This window comes from Cupressus sempervirens, chromosome 4 (genome assembly GCF_028749045.1).
Source record: "Cupressus sempervirens isolate cs-2001-9-10 chromosome 4, ASM2874904v1, whole genome shotgun sequence".
In the NCBI taxonomy this organism is placed as follows: domain Eukaryota; kingdom Viridiplantae; phylum Streptophyta; class Pinopsida; order Cupressales; family Cupressaceae; genus Cupressus; species Cupressus sempervirens.
The window spans coordinates 390,232,310-390,243,798 of NC_143121.1; the positions used below are offsets into that span (position 1 = coordinate 390,232,310).

Below are 11,489 nucleotides of genomic sequence, written 5' to 3' on the forward strand. Positions count from 1 at the left end.
ATGAACTTACAAAGATTTTTGGCCTTGGTAACACATGATTTCACCCATACAAGCTTGCCAATATCTTCTAACATGAGGTCGATGCAATGGGCTGCACATGGAGTCCAAAAGAGTTTTTGGGTGTCTCTCTATCAATAGTTTTCCTGGAGCAATTTTAAATTAGTTAGTAAACAATGAAAATTTTTGATGTATTAAAAAACTTTTAATTTTCAAAATTTAATGAAAAACTAAAACAAATTTTTTAGAAGTAGAACTTAGAAAGTTAGAAGTTAAAATTTTACCTGCAGCAACATAATTAGCTGCATTATCTAGTCACCACTTGGACAACATTGTCTTCCCCCACCTCCCTTATGACCTCCTCAATAGTCTCACATAAGAATTTTGCATTTTTCACACATGAGGAAGCATCTATGGACCTCAAAAACATGATGGATCCTAAAAGTGAAAATTAAACAAAATAATTATCATTCAAGAATTCAATACTCAATAAAATAAAATTTTTGTTATTCAATAAAATATACATTAAATTTTAGACTTCAAGAAGTAGAGCATGATGAATTACCTCTGCTAGAAACAAGAAAATTTAGGAGGGTTCTGGACCTCCTATCTATCCATCCATCTGTCATGATGGTACACCCCTTTTGGCTCCAAATCTTTTTGTGGTCCTCCAACTCAAGTTTCATCTCCTCAACCAGATCTAGCAAGAGGGGGCCACTCAACTCATCTTCAGTGGGGGCTTTGAACCCCGCACCATAGATGGAAACTGCATCAATCATCCCCTACCAATAAGGAGTCCTATTACATTTATAAAAACATTTTAATTAGCATATTTCAATTTTTCAACATCAAGTTAAAAGTATAAAATTGAATATAAATTTTAAAACTTAAAACGTAAAATAATCAAATATAAATGAAGTTGAAAACTTGAAGTACTTGGCTGCTATAAATGGAATGTCGCAGAAAAACCAAAACTTGCAAATTGCTCTTACTCCAGCTTCATGTATCTCCCTATTCCAGCCCATGCTCTCAAGTGAGGGTTGTGCACCAGGAGTGGTATGTGGTACAAAAAAGTTGTCCAACTTACTAGATTTTCTGACTCTAGGACGAAGAATAGCAGCACTACTAGAAGGGGCAGCAGCAGTAGCATCACTAGAAGTGCAAGGAATAGATGTAGAAGAAGCACGAGCAACAGAAGCACTAGGACGATAGGGGGGACGGAAAGAACCTTCTCCAACATAGCCTACTGACTCAGAAACATTTGCAGATGAGTGTGGAAGGGAACTAGAACCAATCTGAGCTAACTCTTCTAATTGTTTTTTTTTTAATTCTTTTTCTTGTTCATATTTTTCCAAGGCTACATAACAAAAACGTTGAGCTTCAACAGTTGCAGCTCCACAAGGCTCAATATCATGACCACGTAAGCTAGCAATATGGTATTTTAATCTATTTATCCCCCCACTATTAATGTTTTTGCAAAATAGGCATTTTGTTTGAGTTCTCTTTCTACCCGGAAATTCTATGGTGAACTTCCAACACTCATCTTTTTTGTTGCCTTTAGAGAGCTTGGGTTTTTTACCTCCAGAAGCCATTATGACTTAATTAAGGAAAAAGGTAAAGGTTGCTACAATAAGACATTTTAGACCAAATATTACCATTTCAACATTGCATTTTATGAAGATCTAAAGTTATAAAAAAACTCATAAACAACCAAAAAAAATTCATGCAAAAAACCCATAAGCAAAGACAAAAAAGTCATCAAAATCTGAACAATCAAGTCTTACCTCTTTCAAATGCTTTGGGAAGTGTTGAGAAGAGCTCCTATAAACTCTTTGATGATCTAAATGCAAGCTCCAATGTCACAAATGCAAGCTTTTCTCCTTCTCCTTTCAGCTGGTTGCAAAACAAGAAAACTCTATTTTTCTTCTACCTCTCTCTCTCTTTCTTCTTTTCACTATAGACTGTTATGGGAGCCCTTTTAGGGTTATATGAGTGAGAAATGTGAAAAAAAAAACATTAAAAAAAGTTGCAAAAAAAATATATTTTAATGGTCGAATTTTCGCTTGCTGCGGCCGGGTCAGGCGAGTCACTCCTCATGAATCGCCACTCGTAGGTCATGAGTCATTGTGACTCGGCGATGTTAGCGCGGCTCGCTGACTCACGTGACTCGCCGCGAGTCACGTTACCCTTGGGACATAAACCCTCCAGCTTGTGGACAGGAACCCATTGTCAGTTGGAGATATCATGCAAGTGTTTCACATAGAGCTTCAGGTTCATATTTCTAGTATCCAATCTTGCTATAATTTACTGTATCTACGATTTGGGTTTCTTATTGTTGTGCTGAGGATTTAAATGCAATAATGTTTTAGAAATTATATATCTCTGTGGGGTATTTAGTATTCCTTCTGGATCATATGAAATCTATATTGCATAAAAAGCCATTGTCTGCATTTCCGTGTTATATTTTTCAAACATTTGGGGAAAATATCCAGTTTGGGATATTATAGAGGGCTATAAATAAAGATCAAAGGATGTCATTTAGGCATCATTCAAAACTCAATTTAGTTATTTTGTGAGCATGACAGCATAAGACCTTTGGCAATTGGGAGGATTTGAGAGCAAATATTGACAAACACCAAACATTTGAAGGATTTAAGTATCAGATCAGATCATAAGGAGGGCGAATTCAAAGGAAAAACTTGACACAACTCTGATTTTAAGCAAAAAAGTGTAAAACTCATAGCAATAGAGGCAAATTTCAGTAGGTGGGTGAAATTTCAAAGCAAGTTGAAGGCAAATTCTGACCTAGAAAGAGACAATTTATCTAGGTCTGTTAAAAAGAAATACAAAATTCTGAAACATTGGGGCCCAAGAAAAAAAATCAGACCATCAAGTCTAAAAGTATTGCTTATGTCAGTTGTAGATTTGAGGTAAGAGTAGCTCACAAACTTTTAAGGCAGAAATTAAAATAAACTCAGAAATTTTAATAATTGTAAGAAGGTGAAATGCATGAAATGGTAGCAAAAAACGTGGAGAGAATGAGGATCTTGAAAGTTAAAATTTGCAAAATTTTTATAACATTTTGACTCCTTTCAAGATCTCACATGCATGTTTTAATGATTATTTCCGTACAATGTACTTAATCTTTTAACAAAAGTGTTTTCCTTTTCTTTGGAAGAGGGATGCATGGAAACGATCATGGAAGAGGATAATTCAAGACTCAAGCTTGAAGGAAGAGTGATTCTCAAGTTTAAATATTTCAAGGAGTTGAATTGCTTCACAAGTGGAAACGATACACCAAGCGAAATCCAAGAATCAACATTAAGATGATTGTGACATCAAAATTGTCATGTAAGCATTTACAACACAAAGGATCAACAAGGAGTTTTAGAACAAAGGCAACATCAAGTGACTTATCAAGCAAAATAAGGAGATTAAGGCGAAAACTGTATTATAAATGTAAGTGCAGTAGAATTATGCAAGGGAATTCAACGATGATGATGTGCAATGTGAAGAAAAGTGATGAAGTCAATTTTAAGTTCAAAGAAAGTCAAGGATACAATGTTCTAATGACCATTTTGTAAACATTTTACAGCTAAACAATATTGAAGTAGGCATATATCTATCATTTAGAATATATATATATACACATATATATATACATATATATATATATATATATATATATATATATATATATATATATATATATATATATATATATATATATATATAGAATAGCATTTCTGCTGATGTGAAATCATCAACTAAGTCATAGCTAATGATTTTGACATACGGAGTGGGTTTAGAATAGTTTTTTTCTTGTAACCAGAATCTCAAAGGCATTGACCAATTTTAAAATATTAAGGTCAAGGAGCTGGCTTAAGTTCATTCAAGGACTTTACCAACCTACAAACCATATGTTCTCTCCCTAGAATTTGTAATTCTTGTGGTTGAGTTATGTAGATATGATAAGATAAATTAATTAATGTCCAACAAGAGACCACAAGGGTCTAAGGGACTGAAAGCACAACAAAGCAACAACAAGGAGGGGCACCAAATGGTGTCCATGGAAAGAACAAATATGAAAGAAAAATGCACAAGAAGGAAAGACTAAACACTCCTCACAGATGAGAAGTAGTCCAGAACCAAAGGAGACGGTCCGGGGTAAGGCTGTGCCCTGAATCGTCTCAAAGAGCCGTTGGAAGTAGGGAGATTCTGCGAAGGTTGCCCTCTGCGAGCTCACACAGATCTAGTGTGACCCAAAGGAGGGCCAAGCGACTGCTTCATCCTTTGGACAGGAGTCACAGGCATAAAGGAGGAGGTGATAAGATGATCTGAAGTCTGTCTTGACAGGAACTGAAGCTATGAAGTGTGATCCCAAAGCCGCGTGGCCTCTTGTAGATAAACTACAAGGCACTGTTGGTCAGTGTATCTGAAAAATTAAGAAGGGGACCTACAATCTCTGAACAAGCACTAGAATCTCCCCCTGATCTCGTAGCATATGGGACACCGGAAAATAAAATGGGTCTCAAATTCCGTCTCCCCAAGGGGGCAGAGGTGGCAGATCTTGTCCTCTCTATCAATCTGGTAGTCAGTCTGTAGACCTGCAATTCTCAAGTCAAGGACTTCTGACTTCCAGTTGATATTCCTTTCATCCAAGTTGAGCTGCAATGGAGATAACCAACCAAAGGATTACTTTTTTATGGCAGTAGAAAATCTCTCTTCACAGTCCACTCCTACTTGTGCATATTCTTTAGGAGCAAGATGAGTTTTATATTAATCTAAAGAACCATCTTATTTACATTTTATTTAAAATTGATTTGCAACTGATGGATTTCTTTCTCGAGGGAAAACATTGACAACACCCAAGTATTATTTTTGATCAAGGCATCATACTCTACCTAGAGGGTAGATTACCATTCAGAGTCCTCTTCTGTCTTCACAAGTGTATTACACCCATATATTTGAAAAATGGCAGAAGCTAGAGAAAAATTTGCATGCAGAGACATTGCACAAAATGCTTACATGAACATGTAGATTGACCTTCCATCTCCTTTCACAATTCATCCTTCTGGACATCCTTCATCATGCTATTGTACCTCTTTGGTCTTGTTTGTAGTCAATCTAAGCTTTCTAGTCCACTGATTAATTGCATGTAAGTAAATTTTGATGTATTTTAAGCCACTTGAGACGGTTTACTGTAATTTTACTTCCAATTATTTTGTAGTTTAATTCAGTTATGTAACTTTCTGTTACTCTTATAACATGTTTATGTTTTAACTGTGGAACAATGTTTGATTTAAATTTATGTTCCTGTGTTATTAATACAGGTATATGATTTAATTCTGGAGCAATGCTTGATAAGAGTTCTTATTTGGAAGGAGATATGCGTGAAAGGCTGATTGAATGTTTTATGTTACATTTGCAGCTTCGAGTGGAGGATGTTCAACTTCGATGTATAAAATGGAACAAACTATTAGATCCTCACAAGAAAGGGCAGTGGTGGCTTTCTGGAGACACGGAGACAGTGGGAAAAGACTGTAAGGTTGGGATTGCTGATGTGATTGATGCAGAAGTTGCAGAAGCACAGAAGATGCTACATCTAGCATCTTCTCAAAGGATGAATACAGAAGCTCGCCGAGCCATTTTTTGTATTATCATGAGCGGAGAAGATTACCTAGATGCCTTTGAAAAGATCCTTAGATTAAATTTACCTGGAAAACAGGTAAGCATTACTTGCATCTTTTTCTTTTTCTAAAATACACTGAGCCATTTTATCTTTCACATGCAATGAAATGCTCTATTTCTACAGTTAACTATTTTCAATAATCAAATACATGTGGATAAAAAAGTTGTTATATGAAGTCCGTCAATGTTTAGAACAGTTAAAGACATCATCTCAAATAGGAAGATAAATCCTTAGCTAAGTAATACTAAACTTCTCACACACACACACAAACACAACAAAGACTGATTATACTACATGTTTTTGGCATTTGAGCTAATGATGGGATTTATGGTTTTGTTACAATGCTTATAAACGTAAAAAGTTAAGATTCTTCAAATGTGTAACTGGGATGTGTAGAAGGAAAAGCTATATGCAGATGCTAATCCATCTACATAAGATCATTAAGTAAAACAATTATAATATAATGTATCATATGGGAAAGCAAGGCAAGGAAATCACACATGATGCATATATGCTGCAATGGTAACTGTTATATTCCCATAAAATTGAGCACAAGAGTGACCACATATATACAATCTTCTCTACAGTATGCAATTTATCACACATATTCTTTATGATCTGATAACTAAATGCTAGGAACAATGCACATTATATAGAGAGCATAGTAGTGTAAGAGGTACAGGAACAATGGTTGAAAGTTTGGAACAACCTGACACAAGAAAAATTGAACCATTCCCAGCTTATACAAGCCATCACATAGGCATGGTAGTCCTCATGATTATATAACAAAACGTAGCTGCAAAGCACTTCTATTTCTTTGTTATCAAAATCATGTAAAATTTTGTGTACATGCACATGGTGTAATGGTATGCCTATTGGGTGTTGAGTGATGGGTAACAAGTTTGAGTCCTGCAGTAGACATTTTGTGTTGCTTAAAGTTTATCTTTGGTAGACAACGTGTTTCAATATATTGCGATGAGGACCCCTGGTTTACGGCCTCACTGGCTGGGCTTGGTTAGTGTATCACAAAAATTTTATGTACAGTTTCTGAACCTACTTTTATCCTTGCTAACAAGAGAAGTCAGCATCCTTGATAACTAGAATGGGTAGAGTTATATATGTCCAAATTCCTTTTTTGATACAACACTTTTATGGGGAAGCTATATCTTCTGTAGATTGCCTTGCCAACTTTGCCTTTGGGACAGTGTCAATCAGATCATAGAGGAATGACAAGATCTAGGTTCACATTTGAATCTTGTACTGTAGTCCACCATACTTGTTATTAACATGCTCAACAAGGGCATAACATGAACATATTTCATTTTGGGGCTGGGAGGATCTTGGATAATAATGGAAGGTGATATTAACATGTACCAACTAGCAATGTGTAGTAATGATTTCCGACTTTCCATAATGTTGTAATATAAATACTGAGGCTTTATCTTGATGAAAGTGGTTTCCAATGAATTCTTCTGCTTCCATCTACTGTTGGAACCATGGATACATCTGTAAGGCTGACTGGTGAAGATTACAAGATGGCTTTCTTGGGGGTTGCCTCAGAGCTGAGGCTAAAAGTTTTATTTAAAATATAGTCTAGCTTGCTCTTATGAGTTCAATGAACATTGAGGGATGAATTCATAGTCAGGAAGCATTGTTGTTATTGTGAACACTGACTTCTCTTCCATGTTTGTGGTGGTACTGTTCAATTTGGGTGAAGAGAGATGTTTTGGACATTGGCAAGAATACTAATTAGAAATCATTTATTCAGAGGTATAAAAGACATTTTGTTGATAGTAGCTCCCCATCTTGGTTTCCTTGTAAGTTGGTGGTTCCTCTACATGGCTCCTCACCCATGGCTTGGAGTCCATTTATCTTCATTAGCAACCCTTCAGTGGACATTTGAATGCATTGAAAGGCTAAAAGGGCTTTGGATTTCTTTCACATGTCATGGTTGTGAGTGAGGAACTAGTGATCGAATGAATGACCTCTGTGCTTATTGACAACTTGGTAGAAGGATGAATGGAGCACTTGTTTAGTAAATATAGTTGGAGATATGTAGATACGAGTTTCGTTTAGATCTCTGCATGTAGCTTGGCATTTTTGCTTAATGACTAGTACTTGAGGGCCAAATATGTCAATTTCTAGTGTTCTGCTGGACTCAAGGGAAAATAACTGGTTAGCATTTAATGCTTGTAGCTAGTACGTGAATTAAGGTATTGTTGGCATAATCCTAGTCGATTTTGAATTAATTTGAACCACTCTTTGTACTTGGAACAACTCTTATTTGCAACCATTAGTTAGATTAGCCAGGGTAGAGAGAGACTTGGAGAACTTGTTGCTGTAGCTAGTACATGAATTAAGGTATTGTTGGCATAATCCCAGTCGACCTTGAATTAATTTGAACCACTCTTTGCACTAGGAACAACTATAAAAGGCAAGGCCTTATTATTTGTAACCATTAGTTAGATTAGCTAGGGTAGAGAGAGACTTGGAGAACTTGTTGCTATAATACTTCCAAAGTAATTTCAAATTCATTGTTGCTATAATACTAGCATGGTTGTGAGTGAGGAACTAGTGATCAAATGAATGACCCCTGTGCTTACTGACAACTTGGTAGAAGGATGAATAGAGCACTGGTATAGTAAATATAACTGGAGATATGTAGATACAAGTTTCTTGTAGATCTCTGCATGTAGCTAGGCATTTTCGCTTAATGTCTAGTACTTGAGGGCCAAATATGTGAATTTCTAGTGGTCTGCAGGACTCAAGGGAAAATAACTTGTTAGCATTTAATGCTTGTAGCTAGTATGTGAATTAGGGTTTTGTTGGCATAATCCTAGTTTTTCTTGCATCAATTTGAGCCACTCTTTGTACTAAGAACAAATATGAAAGGCAAGGCCTTCTTATTTGTAAACCATTAGTTAGATTAGTTAGGTTAGAGAGAGACTTGGAGAACTTGTTGCTGTAATACTACCAAAGTAATTTCAAATTCATTGTTGTAACCGTGGTGGATTACTTGTGTTATTTTGGAGTATTGCATGGTTTCTACATTTCCCAACTTAGAGGAGGATTTATTTATGATGAATAGTAGAATTAGTTCAGTAGATAAATGGAAGATATTGTCATTGGTGAATCCTGGTGAAACTAGTGTTCATATCTTTTGGCACTTGTTGATTGCAAGTAGCAGTGTAGGGTTGATCTGAACTTATTTCCATACTCCAGTATTTGAATGATTGTTAGCAGTATGAAAATCATCCACACTCCTTAGAAGATTGCACCCTCCTATGTGCAGATGTTTGACGAAACTAGGATTGGTTTTATTCAACCGTGACATCAATAATTTCTTGAATTGCTAGATAATAGATTCCTAAATGCAACTTCTTTTGAACTTTGTTTCTGTAGAAGTAGTTGAAGAGCCAGCAATGGAAAATCATTTGCATTTGCAAAGTTGATTGATTGCCCATTGAAAGAATAGTGTAAGCCCATGTGTGGTTACTAGCAAACTCCATATAAAATGAGTTGTGTCCAACAAGTCGCAAGTATGCAATAGAAACCTTGGACTCTGATCATTTTGCAGTCTTAATGTATGTGGTGTCTTTGTTCAAGAGAGGAATTAGATTTTTGGTGTTTCATCCTGCATGTTGGAGTGGTCATGAAACTCTAATCAACACGTCCAGATCTTTCATCCATACTAGAGGTCTCCTCAAATAATATCTAGGCTAAAACAATTTTACTTACCTGACCAAAAACGGTTACAAATGTTGTGATGGGTGTCTACAGACCATGCTCATACAAACATTATGATTACGGAAAGTTAAGGGATGTGGAAGAGCTTGACTGTTCAAATTCCTTACTTTCCTATATTACCCTGAAGTGAAAAAATGATGTGGATGATCTATCCTTGCGGACACAATAGTAGTTTATAAATAAAACATATTTTTATGTACAGTTGATCTAGTATACTTTGAATCAATATTCCTAAAATTTTTATTTAATATGAAGGTCCATGAACGCACTGAGGCAGATAAACCAGAAAACAAGATGCCATGTAATGCTAAATTAGAAAAACACTTGAAGTTGAGGTTCATTAAGGCTGGACTATCAACAACCCTGCAAGTGCAACTACTTTCCCAGATGCTTTTTTTTTTCCTTGGATATATATGTGTTGTCCTTGTCAATATATTGTATTATTTTGAAAATTAAATATATGCATTTAACCCCAAAGTATCATGGTACACTAATACTTCTTAACTTCTTCATGACAAGCCTGATGTTTGAATATGGGTTTAACCTTGTAAGGGAACATATTATTTGAATGCATCATGGAATGCATAGTCTCATGTTATTGTGGATCTAATGTGGCTGCAGGATAGGGAGATTGTACGGGTTCTTGTAGATTGCTGCTTGCAAGAAAAGGTCTTCAATAAGTATTACTCTCTTCTTGCAGCTAAGATGTGTCACCATGATAAGAATCATAAGTTCTCATTGCAGGTAGGTGTGATAGCACATCAGGTTATTCTCTTTTGTAACTGTTGAAATATTAATGTTCCATTGGCTCAGGCAAAATATTATTAGACAGAGCTGTGTGTACACAATGTTTCAATTGTAATGGTTGCATGACATACAAATCATTTCAAAATGCGTATGTTAATTGATTTTTGGAGGAGGAACTAAAGCCTTCAATATCTGTCTTGTAGTATTGCTTGTGGGACCAGTTTAAGCAGCTTGATTCAATGGACTTGCGAAGATTGGCCAATCTTGCTCGGTTCCTTGCTGATCTGATTGGATCATTTTCACTCTCTCTCTCTGTTCTTAAAGCAATTGATTTTACTGATTGTGCAATGTTGACTTCTAAAGTTATTGTGCACTTCCGCATATTTTTTGAGAGCTTATTCACAGAGTATTCAGAGAATGTTATTTGGAATATTTTCACTCGCATTGCCAGTTTTCCTGAGCTTGAGAACTTACGAAATGGGCTGGAACTATTCATCTATCAACATGTAAATAAAAATGCTCTCACAGGGGAACAGCTTAGTCCTCCTGAAAGTGGTTCATCGATTGTTAGTAAATGTAAGGTGGCTAAAAAGGCCCTTACTAATGTAGCTGGCATCCTTTTGTAATCCTGATATATATGGATAATAGGCTCACTTGGAAATTTATCATATGTATTGAGAGACCTTGCCACATTAGTTGTTATTTTAGAAATAGAATATTTATGTAGAAGTTATTTGCTTAGTTTTGCATCATTTCCTCTAGAAATTTTTTTTTTCACAGCTTTACAACATGTTAATAGCTCGATTCAACAAACGCATATATGCACGTGCATATATATATTTCATAGACTTTATTGATATGCTTTTCTAAGGTATCGATTTTCAGCTGATGCCTTCTCTATATCTTTTCAAGAGCAAACCTTGTGTTTGCCAAATCTCATTCACATGATACTATGGGTGTTTGCAACAGATTCTATAAATGGATGCTTCCAAATCAAATCAAGATGAAAATTTTGCAGTATTTCCCATTGTTACAACTTTCTTTGGGAATTTCTGATCACAAGCCTCATCCTTAGCTTGTCCAAAATCATTGTCATTTCTCTAGGGTGGGGACCATGTACTTGCTTAGCTTATTCTGTTAACGAACACTACCTAATTTTTAAGGAGTCTTGTGTGAACAAGAATATTTTATTTTATTTGCTTATTTGAACTTATATTTTATTTTTTGAATTGTATATTTATTTTTAAAATCATTTTCTCTTGCATCAAAGTGTTTACTAATGAAAAACAAATGGTAAAGATGATTT

The 11,489-nt window shown here is 35.5% G+C and overlaps 1 protein-coding gene across 1 annotated transcript in view; it reads left to right on the forward strand.

Moving 5' to 3' along the window:
* Window positions 1-10,924, forward strand: part of LOC149561686 (MIF4G domain-containing protein / MA3 domain-containing protein) — a 160,866-nt gene extending 149,942 nt beyond the window's left edge. Inside the window, exons 12-14 of the mRNA XM_089825235.1 lie at window positions 5,429-5,725; window positions 10,058-10,180; window positions 10,387-10,924. Coding sequence (XP_089681361.1) covers window positions 5,429-5,725; window positions 10,058-10,180; window positions 10,387-10,809 — 843 coding nt within the window. The 3' untranslated portion in view covers window positions 10,810-10,924. The remainder of the gene's footprint in view (window positions 1-5,428; window positions 5,726-10,057; window positions 10,181-10,386) is intronic.
* Window positions 10,925-11,489: the final 565 nt, after the last annotated feature.